The 13,603-nt window shown below is 52.5% G+C and overlaps 1 protein-coding gene across 1 annotated transcript in view; it reads left to right on the top strand.

Moving 5' to 3' along the window:
- Positions 1–3,588: 3,588 nt before the first annotated feature.
- Positions 3,589–13,603, top strand: part of EDC3 (enhancer of mRNA decapping 3) — a 30,147-nt gene continuing 20,132 nt past the window's right edge. Inside the window, exons 1-3 of the mRNA XM_051628394.1 lie at positions 3,589–3,644; positions 6,241–6,444; positions 7,609–7,922. Coding sequence (XP_051484354.1) covers positions 6,281–6,444; positions 7,609–7,922 — 478 coding nt within the window. The 5' untranslated portion in view covers positions 3,589–3,644; positions 6,241–6,280. The remainder of the gene's footprint in view (positions 3,645–6,240; positions 6,445–7,608; positions 7,923–13,603) is intronic.

Below are 13,603 nucleotides of genomic sequence, written 5' to 3'. Positions count from 1 at the left end.
CCCACCAGCCCAGGCTGCTCCAAGCCCCATCCAACCTGCCCTTCAACACTGCCAGGGATGGGGCAGCCACAGCTTCCCTGGGCAACCTGGGCCAGGCTCTCCCCACCCTCACACTCCAGAATTCCCTCCTCATGTCTCACCTCAATCTCCCTCTTCCAGTTTTCATCCCTTCCCCCTTGTCCTCTCCCTCCCTGCCCTTGTCCCAAGCCCCTCCCCAGCTTTCCTGGAGCCCCTTCAGGCACTGGAAGGTGCTCTCAGGTCTCCCTGGAGCCTTCTCTTCTCCAGGCTGAACACCCCAACTCTCCCAGCCTGGCTCCAGAGCAGAGCTGCTCCAGCCCATGGATCATCTCCGTGGCCTCCTCTGGACTCAAATTTGGGTCATCCAGTCCAATCATTACCCCAGCAGTACCAAGGCCACCACTACCACATGTCCCTCTGCACCATCTCCAGGGCTTGGAAACCCCTCCAGGGATGGGGACTCCCTCCCTGCCCTGGGCAGCCTGGGCCAGGGCCTGACAACCCTTGCCAGGAAGAAATTGTTCCTAATATCCAATCAAAACCTCCCCTGGCACAACTTGAGGCTGTTCCCTCTGGTCTCATCCCTTGTTCCTGGGGAGCAGAGCCCGACCCCCCTGGCTCCAACCTCCAGAGCCAGCAGGTCTCCCCTCACCTCCTGGTCTCCAGGCTGGACACCCCCAGCTCCCCCAGCTGCTCCTCACAAGTTCTCCAGACCCTTCTCCTTCTGCTCCAGCCCCTTCCCCAGCTCTGTTCCCCTTCTCTGGACACGCTCCAGCCCCTCCATGTCCTTCTTGTCCTGAGGGGCCCAGCCCTGCCCCCAGGATCCCAGGTGCCCCCTCCCCAGTGCCCAGCACAGGGGCACGATCCCTGCCCTGCTCCTGCTGCCCACCCCAGTGCTGCCCCCAGCCCGGATGCTGCTGCCCTTCCTGGCCACAAGCCAGCGCGTACCCAGCTGGCTTTCAACCAACACCCCCAGAGCCCTTTCCACCTGCCCAAGAGAGGCAGTGTTGGTGTCAGGGGGGGATGGAGCTGCCAGGGAAGCCGTGTCGGTGTCAGGAGGGGATGGAGCTGTGAGGGAAGCCGTGTTGGTGTGAGGGAAGGGATGGAGCTGCCAGGGAAGCCGTGTTGGTGTCAGGGAAGCCGTGTCGGTGTCAGGAGGGGATGAAGCTGCCAGGGAAGCCGTGCCGGTGCCGGGCATCACACACATCACATCACACCCATCACACACCCATCACACACATCACACCCATCACACACCCATCACACACATCACACCCATCACACACATCACACCCATCACACACATCAGACACATCACATCACACACATCACATCACACACATTACACACACATCACACACATCACACACACATCACACACACCACACACATCACATCACACACATCACACACATCACACACACCCATCACACACACACATCACACCCATCACACACATCACACCCATCACACACATCAGACACATCAGACACATCACATCACACACATCACATCACACACACCACACACATCACATCACACACATCAGACACATCACACCCATCACACACATCACATCACACACATCACACCCATCACATCACACACATCACACACACATCACACACATCACACACACATCACACACACCACACACATCACATCACACACATACACACACACACACATCACATCACACACATCACACACACACATCACACACACCACACACATCGCACACATCACACACACCCATCACACACACCCATCACACCCATCACACACATCTCACACATCACACACACACACATCACACACACCCATCACACACATCACACCCATCACACACATCACATCACACACATCACATCACACACACCACACACCCATCACACACACACACATCACACCCATCACACACACACACACACACACACACACACCCATCACACCCATCACACACACACACACACACACACACGCCCATCACACACATCACACACACACACACACATCACACCCATCACACACACACACACACACGCCCATCACACCCATCACACACACACACACACATCACACCCATCACACACACACACACACACACACCCATCACACCCATCACACACACACACACACATCACACCCATCACACACACACACACACACACGCCCATCACACCCATCACACACACACACACACACACACACACACACATCACACCCATCACACACACCCATCACACACATACACACATCACACCCATCACAAACACACACACACACACATCACACCCATCACACACACATCACACACACAAACACACACACACACACACATCACACCCATCACACACACACACACACACACATCACACCCATCACACACACCCATCACACACACCCACACATCACACCCATCACACCACACACACACACACACACACACATCCCACCCATCACACACACCCATCACACCACACACACACACACACACGCCCATCACACACATCACACACACACACACACATCACACCCATCACACACACACACACACACACGCCCATCACACCCATCACACACACACACACATCACACCCATCACACACACACACACACCCACACCCATCACACCCATCACACACACACACATCACACCCATCACACACACACACACACACCCCCCCATCACACCCATCACACACACACACACACACACACACACACACACATCACACCCATCACACACACCCATCACACACACACACACATCACACCCATCACAAACACACACACACACACATCACACCCATCACACACACATCACACACACAAACACACACACACACACACATCACACCCATCACACACACACACACACACACATCACACCCATCACACACACCCATCACACACACACACACACACACACACACACATCACACCCATCACACACACCCATCACACACACACACACATCACACCCATCACAAACACACACACACACACATCACACCCATCACACACACATCACACACACAAACACACACACACACACACATCACACCCATCACACACACACACACACACACATCACACCCATCACACACACCCATCACACACACCCACACACACACACACACACATCACACCCATCACACACACCCATCACACCACACACACACACACACACACACATCCCACCCATCACACACACCCATCACACACACCACACACACACACACACACCCATCACACCCATCACACACACACACACACACACACACACACATCACACACATCACACACACACACACACACACACCCATCACACACACACACACACACACACACACATCACACCCATCCCACCAAGCCGCCGTTCCCGCCTTCCCGCCGCGCATGCGCAGCGCGCACCGGCGGACACACCCACCCACACCCCCCGCCCCACTGGCGCAGCCGCCCTCCTGCGCATGCGCGCAGCTCCCCGCCGCTCCTCTCTATGGTCGCCCCCCGCTGGCTTGCGCGCCGCTGCCGGGCGGGGCCCGCGGCCGGAAGTGACGACAGCGCCGAGCGTCGCTGAGGCGGAGGGGCCGGGGCGCGGCGGGAGCGAGCGGCGGGTGCAGGTGAGGCGGGGAGACCCCCCCCTTCCCTTGCTGCTGTTCCCGGAGAGCCCAGCGGGAGCGGGACGGGGCTCTCCGGGACCCTCGGGAGGGCCCGGGCCCCGCTGGGCCCTGCCGTCAGTGCGCGGCGGCGGCGCCAGGCCCTGCGCGGCCTGCGCGGGGGGGGAGGCGAGGCCGGGCCGGGGGAGCGGCCGGGAAGGGGGAGGCCGGCGGAGGCAGGGCTGAGCGCCTCCCCTCCCTGGGCTCCGGGCCCCAGCAAGGCCGCCTGTGCCCAGGCAGAGGCGGGCAGCGAGGCCCTGCGGCCGGGGGCTTTGTGTTGTCCTGTGGGAATGCGGCTGGAGGCAGCCCAGCCTGGCGGGCTGAGTCCTGCTGGGAGCCTGCATCCCGCCTCAGCCTGTCCCGCAGGGGCAGAGTGGGGAGGGTGGGTGTCTCCTTTAAGCGAGTGGAACATCTCCCTTCTAACTCGCCTTTCAAGCAGGGAGAACCCTGGCATAGCAGCGTCTTGTCTTCTCCAGCAGCCGTTGATAAAGCTGTGGACTCATCACGTGCTAAATATTGACTGACAAGCTCTGTCTGTGAAGTGCTGCATGCATGTTTGGGCAAGCTGTGGGCCTGGAATGCCTCCTCAAGCTTGCAAGGGTGTCAGGGACGTCAGTAGGACACGTTTGAAATAAGAGATGGGAAGAGATAGACAAATACTTGGGAGTTGTGTGATAAAAAAACCCGGAACAGAAGACAGGATGTTAGGCAGGAGGTTTGGGTGTCAATAAACAAACTGTTTGTTCAGTTCATTCCCACTTCTGAAGGATTTGCATGCAAAGCAACAGAATGAGGTTCTTTCAGATGAGTTTCTTTCTGTTTAGTTTGTGAAATTCTTCCCTGTGAGGGTGGTGAGAGCCTGGCCCAGGTTGCCCAGGGGAGCTGTGGCTGCCCCATCCCTGGCAGTGTTGAAGGGCAGGTTGGATGGGGCTTGGAGCAACCTGGGCTGGTGGGAAGTGTCCCTGCCTATGCAGGGGGTTGGAACTGGATGATCTTGAAGGTCCCTTCCAACCCAAACCAGTCTGGGATTCTGTTTCTCTTTTCTTGGTGAAAGGAGGCTCTTGTTTTTGAGAAGGATCCTTGTAAGCTGGTGGTGTGTACCCAGCTGCTTCCCTTGTGTTCATAAGGAGACAGAAAGGGAATGAAATTTGAGTTTTGACTGGGGGTGCTGGGGATGGTCTGGCTGAGATCTTAGCAGCCATCATCTGGGAACCCAGACATTGTTATCAGGGATTAATGCAAATACACAGAGGCAGGAAAGACAGGAGCCTGTTCCTGAAGAACACAGCTCAGGGACCAGATTCTTCCCTTTGAAGCATCCCCTGTTTTCAGTCTCTTGAAAGTTGGGCACTGAGTTTTTTCTGGGAGCATGCACACATCCCAGTTATTTCCAAAGGGATTTTTTTTCCCCTCTTTTATTGAGAAGCTCAGGGCAGGAAGGACTTGAAGAGAATGAAAATGACTCTTGCAGAACTGATGTTCATCTTCCTGGGTTATCCCCTGAGCTTTCTTTTTGTGTTTCCTAGAGTCAATATCAAGCTTCTCCCCCTGGCTGTTGGTTACAGTGTAAAAGGCAGGTCTGTGCAGGAGTAATTCTCATTGATGAGCTTGTCAGCTCCTTCCTGCTGCCAGTGTCACCTCCCTGTCTTCCTCATGTGGAGGAAGAGAGCTTGGATCAAAAGATGTGCCCAGCTGCTTCCACCTCTGCTGGTACAAGTTCAGTCAAGCATCAAAACTGCAGGAATTTTGTGGGGCTGAACATCCTAACTAAGCAAAGTGCATTTCCATCCCCTGTATTCCCATAGAACTTGGGAATGCAGCTTCCTTTATTTTTGTATTCAGCTGTGGCAGGAGGTGTTAATACTCCTGGCTCTGGAGGGCACTGAGGCTTTTAGCCTGGACTCCCATGTTGGTTTCTTCTTTCCCCTCTCTATCTGTAGGGTTATTTTCTCTTCCTCTGTATCTGCTCCCTTAAAGGTATTCATGGAATCCCAGGCTGGGTTGGGTTGGAAGGGACCTTCAAGATCATCTGGATCCAACCCCCCTGCACGGGCAGGGACACCTCCCACCAGCCCAGGTTGCTCCAAGCCCCATCCAACCTGCCCTTCAACACTGCCAGGGATGGGGCAGCCACAGCTTCCCTGGGCAACCTGGGCCAGGGCCTCCTTTGTGCAGAAATTCATCTTCTCACTCCTGAGTATTCCCAAAAGCTGTTCTGCCCCAGTGTCCTTATGCCAGAACTTTCAAAAGGGAAGTGAGGATCATGTCCCTGTTTGAAAGGGCAGGGAGAATGTCCACAGAAACACTAAATACTCAACGTTGCTATTGAATAGTCTTCAGTTCTGTTAGGAAGTGATTTCTTTACTGAACCCATGTGGGCACAGCCCATCCAGGGATTTGCACACTCACCATGATCCTGGGTGTCTGCAGAGATGGGATTTCCACCCCACACCAGTAGAGAGGAGCTGACAAAACAGGAGCTGGGTGAGAGCCAGGGTTCTGGGTAGGGGGGGAGATGCAGCTCATACTGATTCAGGTTGTCTTCTGCACCTTGTTACAGCCAGGCCTGGGTCTCCTCACAGCCACTGTGTGCTGGGAATATGGCTACAGATTGGCTTGGGAGCATCGTGTCCATCAACTGTGGGGAGAGCTTGGGAGTCTACCAAGGCAGAGTGTCTGCTGTGGACCAGGTCAGCCAGACCATTTCCCTGACACGTCCCTTCCACAATGGGGTCAAGTGCCTGGTGCCAGAAGTCACCTTCAGGTTAGTGGCTTTCTTTTTTTTCCAGGCAAAACCTGCAGTGGTTTTGATGTTTGGGTCTGGTTTTCCTCAGAACTGAACTCATGGTCTTAAATCTGCTGCTGAGCCTCACCTGTTTATCTTAAAGAGAATTGTTTTCTGGCTCTGTCATCCTGGTGTTGGAAATAGCTCATGCTTGGAGGTTGTTTTGGTGTGGGGGTGTGTCTGGGGGTGTGTGCCACTGATTTTTAAATCAGATTGATTCCTTGAAGCCAATACTCTTCTTTTTTGGATGTTGAAGAGTGGGGAAAGATGACCATATTCTTCCAGGGGATGTGTGGAAGTCCCCATCTCAGGACATCCCAGTTGGACAACCACTTACTAAGTTGAAAACAGAAGCCCTTGATTTCTGAGTTGGTTCTTGCAATCAGTGCAAAGGGAGGGCCCTGTAACCACTTCTTTGTTCCCCTTTGGCTCCCACCCAGTGCTTTATTAGTTTCCTTTTATCCTTTTTTCTGAGGAAACAGGAAGCACCATCCTTGTCTGAGTGTGAATTACTCTGATCTAAGAGCAGCTTTCCACAGAAATGGATTAAAAATAATACCAGCCTCAAGGCTGAGATTAATTCTATTATCTGGAAACTGTAAAATTAATCTGTGAGATGTGTCCTGATTCCTTCCCTTTTCTGCTTGACTGAGCCCTGTTGCAGCCAGGGGCAGAAATTCCAAACCAGATCCAGGTGCAGCACAGAAATGCTGGAATTCTGGAGTGTGAGGGTGGTGAGAGCCTGGCCCAGGTTGCCCAGGGAAGCTGTGGCTGCCCCATCCCTGGCAGTGTTGAAGGGCAGGTTGGATGGGGCTTGGAGCAACCTGGGCTGGTGGGAGGTGTCCCTGCCCGTGCAGGGGGTTGGATCTGGATGATCTTGAAGGTCCCTTCCAACCCAAACCATTCTATGATTCTATTTTAGAGATTCATGCCATTTAAGTGGGGTATTTTGGTGTCCCAGTAAATCTCCTCTGTGTTGGGAGTGTTAAAATTTATTTTCCTCTTTCTATTGATAATGACATCAGAAAAACCCCACTGTGACATGCTGAGTGTTTTTTCTTCAGGTGATGGTTTGTTTTTTTTTTCCAGAGGTGCCTCAAATGCTAAAATCCTGCATGTTTGGTTTTCTTGTCCTGTTTTTAGGGCAGGTGACATTACTGAGCTGAAAATTCTGGAGATCCCAGGACCAGGGGACAGCAGACAATGTGGGGACCTGCAGCAGATGGAAATGGGCATCCCTGGGGTTGGATGCCAAGTGGGTCCCAGCCAGAATGGCACTGGGAAGGTGTTGAAGAAGCCCATCTCCAGCAGTGCCCCACAGAACATCCCAAGGAGGACAGATATGAAGAACCAGGACATCATCATCTCTCCACAGCAGCAGTGCTCCAAGAGCTACATGGATAGACACGTGGAGACCTTGACTCAATCCAAAGGCTTCCGTCGGAGGCACAATTCCTGTGAGTATCCTTGTTATCCTGCAGCTTTCCCACCTCAGTTACCTCTGCAGCTTCTTCCCTTCTTCAGCAGAACATGCCAAGTGGTGCTGGAAACTTTTCTGTGTGTGTCTTTATACTTGTGTTGCCACGTGAAGGTCTGGAGAATCCCAGGCTGGTTTGGGTTGGAAGGGACCTTCAAGATCATCTAGTTCCAACCCCCCTGCATGGGCAGGGACACCTCCCACCAGCCCAGGCTGCTCCAAGCCCCATCCAACCTGCCCTTCAACACTGCCAGGGATGGGGCAGCCACAGCTTCCCTGGGCAACCTGGGCCAGGCTCTCACCACCCTCACACCAAAGAATTTCCTCCTCATGTCCAACCTAAATCTCCCCTCTTCCAGTTTTAACCCATCCCCCTTGTCCTCTCCCTCCCTGCCCTTGTCCCAAGCCCCTCCCCAGCTTTCCTGGAGCCCCTTCAGGCACTGGAAGGTGCTCTAAGGTCTCCCTGGAGCCTTCTCTTCTCCAGACTGAACACCCCAACTCTCCCAGCCTGTCTCCAGAGCAGAGCTGCTCCAGAAGAAGGATTTGGATGGTGAGGAGACAGACTTCACAAGCTGTGCCTCAAAGTATTGGAAGTGTAGATCTTCTAGCTGTCAGGCACTCATCTTTGAAGTATTTTATGGTTAGGTGAAATCTCATCCAGACCTCCACAGAAATGTTCAGACAGTTTCACTGAGTGGGATTATCAAGGTATGTGCATATACTTGCCCAAAATGCCCTTATACAGAGATATAAAATGGGCTTCTTGGGTAAGAACTGTCAGGTGAAGTGGGCTGTGTGACCTGGTCTGCCACTCGTGGACTTTGTGTTTATTTTGGGGGCTTGTTTGTGTTGTGAAGGAAGATCCATTCTGGTTCTTCCAGGTACCTTACAGAAGTGTCTTCGTATGGTGGACACAGGCTGGTTTCACTTGCATCCCCTTCAAACAGGGGACTAGGATGGGGATGGTTTTATTTATCAGTTTCAGGCCCATTTTTGAGGGTTGTGCTGTGGGAGTTCAACAAGCCTCCCACACTAAACCTTATCTGAATGATGGTTTTAATCTCTTGAAGCCCATTAAAGGAAAATTAGTCTTTCTGACTGTTCTGTGTGTCTCCTCTCAACGTTGTAGTCACAGAAGCTGTTCTTTTGCTCACTCAGGACAGAAGCAGGGTGTTGTTATCTACTTCCAGAAAGGATTGGGTTGTGAACTGCAAATCCACTTTCCTGTTGCTGAGAAGTTCCAGCCTTTTCTGTCAGGGTGTGTTACTTCATTTAGTTTTAGGACAGACATGACAAGGTTTAAGAAGAAAAATCCCTTCCATGTTCTCTCCCCACCCAACATCCTGCTCTGATCTCTTACCCCTTTCACTGCCAGCACGAGCTTAGAGGTTGGGTTGAGGACCCCAGGGATGGTGAGTGCAGGAATTCAGGAGACACCAGGGAAAGATCTGTATGCAGAGAGCAGTGTCCTTGTGTTTCCTTTATCCACAACATTTCTGAGAAGTACAGCTAATGCCTGTTAACCTAAAAATCAAATAGTTCTTTCACAGTTACATTTGTTAATTAGTGGAGCTCTTCCCTGTCCCACCCTGTGTATTATTTTGCTTCACCAGCACCAAATGTTGGGAAATGTAGAGCTGAATACTGCCTGTGACAATATTTTCCACATTCCTGCTCTCTTCTATTTGAGAGTTGCCCAATTGCTAGCCTCCATTTTCCCCTCTAGAAGGAACTGAAAACAAATTGCAGTCTTAGAAAACTTTTCTATTTAAGGCCTGGAGAGCCTGAACCTGTTCCAGTATCACCCTACAAGTCATCACAGCACCCTGCAAGTCATCACAAATGCTGTTTGCTGTCTTGTTGAAAAGACAAATTCACAGTCTCTAATGAGGGTGATGTAAAAATACAATCAGCACACCTCAAAAGTCAAGCATCCCTTGTTTTTATTTCTGTTCCCAAAACCTTCAGGCTGTGCCAAGGTTGGGTATTGTTCTTTTCTTAATTCTCCAAGCCCCTTGGGCTATGCTCCTCTCCATATCTTCTTGCATCACTATGTACCCACTGTATTTCCATGACTTAATTCCTGAACCATCAGTATCCATCCAATCTGTTTCCATGACTTCATTTTTTTTTGCCCTTGCTTTCATGTTTAGCAAAGCAACAGGACCAAGGTGGGCAAAGCCAATGAAATACACAGAGAGATGAAAGACTCTGGGGAAGTTCTTGGGCCTCTTGAAGTCTTCCTCCCCCACAAGCAGCTGTATTATTTTCTGGAAGGCTTGTAACCCTTTTCATGTTCACATCTCTTTTTCTAAATGATTGCCCAACAGGGTTGGTGGGAGGAGGAAGGCCAGAACAATGTGGAGGTGACCTAACCATCTGCAGCCTGCCTGGTTTGGAGTGTTTTCCTTCTACCCAGCCCTAAACACTGTAGTCCTTGCTGTAGGAAGAGAGCTGTGAAGGAAGATTAATCATTTGAGGAAGATTTATCATTTCCTTAAGGTTGATTTATTATTCTTTAATTCCCTCGTTGTTTGGGTGTGTTGCTTTGGTTGTTTTTAGAAGAAACTCCTTCAGACTTCAACATCAGCCACTTAAACATGCAGAAGAACTTCTGCTTGCCTTTCTTCTGGCTGGGTGGAGTGTGGAGGAGGATTAACCTCCCTTAAAGCTGTTTTGCCAGGACCTGGTGGGTCAGGGGGGAGCAGTGAGTGCTTCAAACCAACCCACCAACAGTTTCACATAAGCAGCACAGCAGGTCAGATTTTCTTTTACAGGCCTTGAAACAAGTTGAGCAAAGTGCTTAGAAGTAGGTTATTGTTAGTTTGGATTTGTTTTAGGATAAATGAAGTAAAGAAGTGAACTCTTACCTTCCAAAATGTGTGTTTGGAGAGGAGGGAATTGATGTGTGAATCTCAGGAGGGGGATGAAACTGATCCTGGAGATGGTCAGCACAGGCATCCAGGCAGGAAGGAGCTGGGGTGTCATCCAGAACTGAAGTCACACAGGGTTTAGTTGACCTCTTCATGCCCCCTAGCGTGCCAAGTCAGGGACAAAGTTCCCCCTTTGCAATAGTTGAGTGCCAGGAATCAATAAACAACAAATACCAGCACAGGTTTCCCAACAATGGCTTCTGTGCCGCGTTGGCACTGGGCTCGTTCGTGCCAGGGCTGGCAGAAAAAGCTCCCACAGGGATCTCAGCAGGAAGGCAACCAGCTCGCTGGAGACTTTACGTTTGCTTGTGGGCTATAGATGAAAGGGGTTTTTTCCAAACAACAACAAAAAGCCTGGGAAGTACTGTTTATCTTTTGAGGGAGGCACTTTTCTGGCCAGCGTCAGCTGCCAACTTGACCTGGAGCCATGTTCTCCTTACCAAGCTTCACACGTACATGGGCAGGGCAGAGGAGCTGGAAGTTGCCCTCTGAAGGAGCTGGGCAGGTCTGGGTTTCTGTGGCTGCTTGGCAGAGGACTGGATCAGGCCCTGGAAGCAAGTCCAGTTGGGAATTGCAGCTCTCAGGCCATGGCTGGCTCTGGTGTGTCACACTTGTGCCCTGGAAGGCAGTGGATGCTTCTCCTGGTAGCTTTATCTCAAGATTGCTCTAGGCCCCACCTGGAGTGTCTAGTTCTGGAGCCTTCAATGTAAGAAGGACATGGAGCTCCTGGAGAGAGGTCAGAAGAGGCCAGAAAGATGCTCTGGTGGCTGGAGCAGCTCTGCTCTGGAGACAGGCTGGGAGAGTTGGGGTGTTCAGCCTGGAGAAGAGAAGGCTCCAGGGAGACCTTAGAGCACCTTCCAGTGCCTGAAGGGGCTCCAGGAAAGCTGGGGAGGGACTTGGGACAAGGGCAGGGAGGGACAGGACAAGGGGGGATGGGTGAAAACTGGAAGAGGGAGATTGAGGTGAGACATGAGGAGGGAATTCTGGAGTGTGAGGGTGGTGAGAGCCTGGCCCAGGTTGCCCAGGGAAGCTGTGGCTGCCCCATCCCTGGCAGTGTTGAAGGGCAGGTTGGATGGGGCTTGGAGCAGCCTGGGCTGGTGGGAGGTGTCCCTGCCCATGCAGGGGGTTGTATCTGGATGATCTTGAAGGTCCCTTCCAACCCAAACTGGGCTGGGATTCTATGTCTGTTCTCCTGCCTGGGTTTCCCCTTCCCTCCCCCAGCCTCTTACTCGGCTCTTTTCGCTGCACAACATCAGCCGCCGATCTTTTGCCCGATGCCTTGAGAGAGACACCAGGTGCTCAGAGTTGTTTGGAGGCCTGTGTTCCAAGCAGGCTCTGTTAGGAGGCTGTGCTGCAGTGGGTGAAAGCCAGCAGGCTGTGTGGGTCAGCAGTATTCCAGAGCTGGCACCCATGGCTGGGGATTAGCAGGCTGCCCACCGCAGCGCCGGCGCGGCTCGTTTTGATGAGGTACAGTCTTGGCTCCCGTTCATTGTGTCTGCAGGGGGGCCTGGGGAGCTTTCCAGCCATTGTTCTCGAAGCTTTTCTAGTGCAGCTTTTTATTCCACCAGCATTCACACAGTGCTCACATCAGCTGCTCCTGTCCCTGGGATCTGCTGCGTGGCCCTGCAGCAATCCCCGCGTTCTGCTTTCCAGGTCAGCTGAGAGGAGCGTGTGGGGTTGTTTGCAGAAGGATCTGGCAACGAGTGTAAAATCTCTGGTTGGGTAACAGGAACAGTCTGAGTTACAGAGTCACAGGGTGGTGGGGGTTGGAAGAGACCTCTGAAGATCATCCAGTCCAACCCCCTGCCAGAGCAGGATCACCTACAGTAGATCCCACAGGAACACATTCAGATGGGTTTGGAATGTCTCCAGAGGAGACTTCACAGCCTCTCTGGGCAGCCTGGCCCAGGACTCTGTTACCCTCACAGTGAATAAGTTTTTCCTTATGTTCAGCTTGACCCTCCTGTGCTCCAGCTTGTGCCCATTGCCCCTTGTCCTGTCACTGGGCACTGCTGAGAAGAGCCTGGCCCCATCCTCCTGACACCCCCTGGAGACACTGATCAGCACTGATGAGATCCCCCCTCAGCCTCCTCCTCTCCAGGCTGAGCAGCCCCAGCTCTCCCAGCCTTTCCTCCCAGGGCAGATGCTCCAGCCCCCTCAGCATCTTTGTGGCCTGTGCTGGGCTCTCCCAGTAGCTCCTTACCCTTCCTGAACTGGGAAGCTCAGAACTGGAGCCAGTGCTCCAGATGTGGCCTCACCAGGGCAGAGCAGAATTGCTGTAGCTCTCGACATTGATACAAGCAGCAGGCTTGGTTGCCACTGTGTTCCATGTAGGCTGGAGCTTATCTGAGCCCAGGGTCCCTGGGCTGTTACTTCAGTCCAGAGTTCATGAACGTTTGGAGACCTCAGCCTGTGGTGTTGGGCTGGGTTTTCATTTCTTGTGCAGCTGAAAGGAGGTTGTGGAGAGGGAAGTGCAGGTCTCTTCTCACAAGTAACAAGTGATAGGATGAGAGTAAACAGCCTCAGGTTGTACCAGGGGAGGTTTAGGCTGGATGGTAGGAAAAATTCCTTCACAGAAAGGGTTGTCAGGCACTTGGCACTGGCTGCCCAGGGAAGTGGTGGAGTCAGCATCCCTGGATGTGTCTAAAAGCCATGTAGATGTGGTGCTCGGGGACATGGTTTAGCAGTGGACTTGGTAGAGTTGGGTTAATGGTTGGACTTCATGATC

The sequence above is a fragment of the Apus apus genome, chromosome 10, assembly GCF_020740795.1.
Source record: "Apus apus isolate bApuApu2 chromosome 10, bApuApu2.pri.cur, whole genome shotgun sequence".
In the NCBI taxonomy this organism is placed as follows: domain Eukaryota; kingdom Metazoa; phylum Chordata; class Aves; order Apodiformes; family Apodidae; genus Apus; species Apus apus.
Note: the sequence above shows the minus strand (reverse complement) of the source record. Positions and strands in the feature narration are given on the sequence as shown.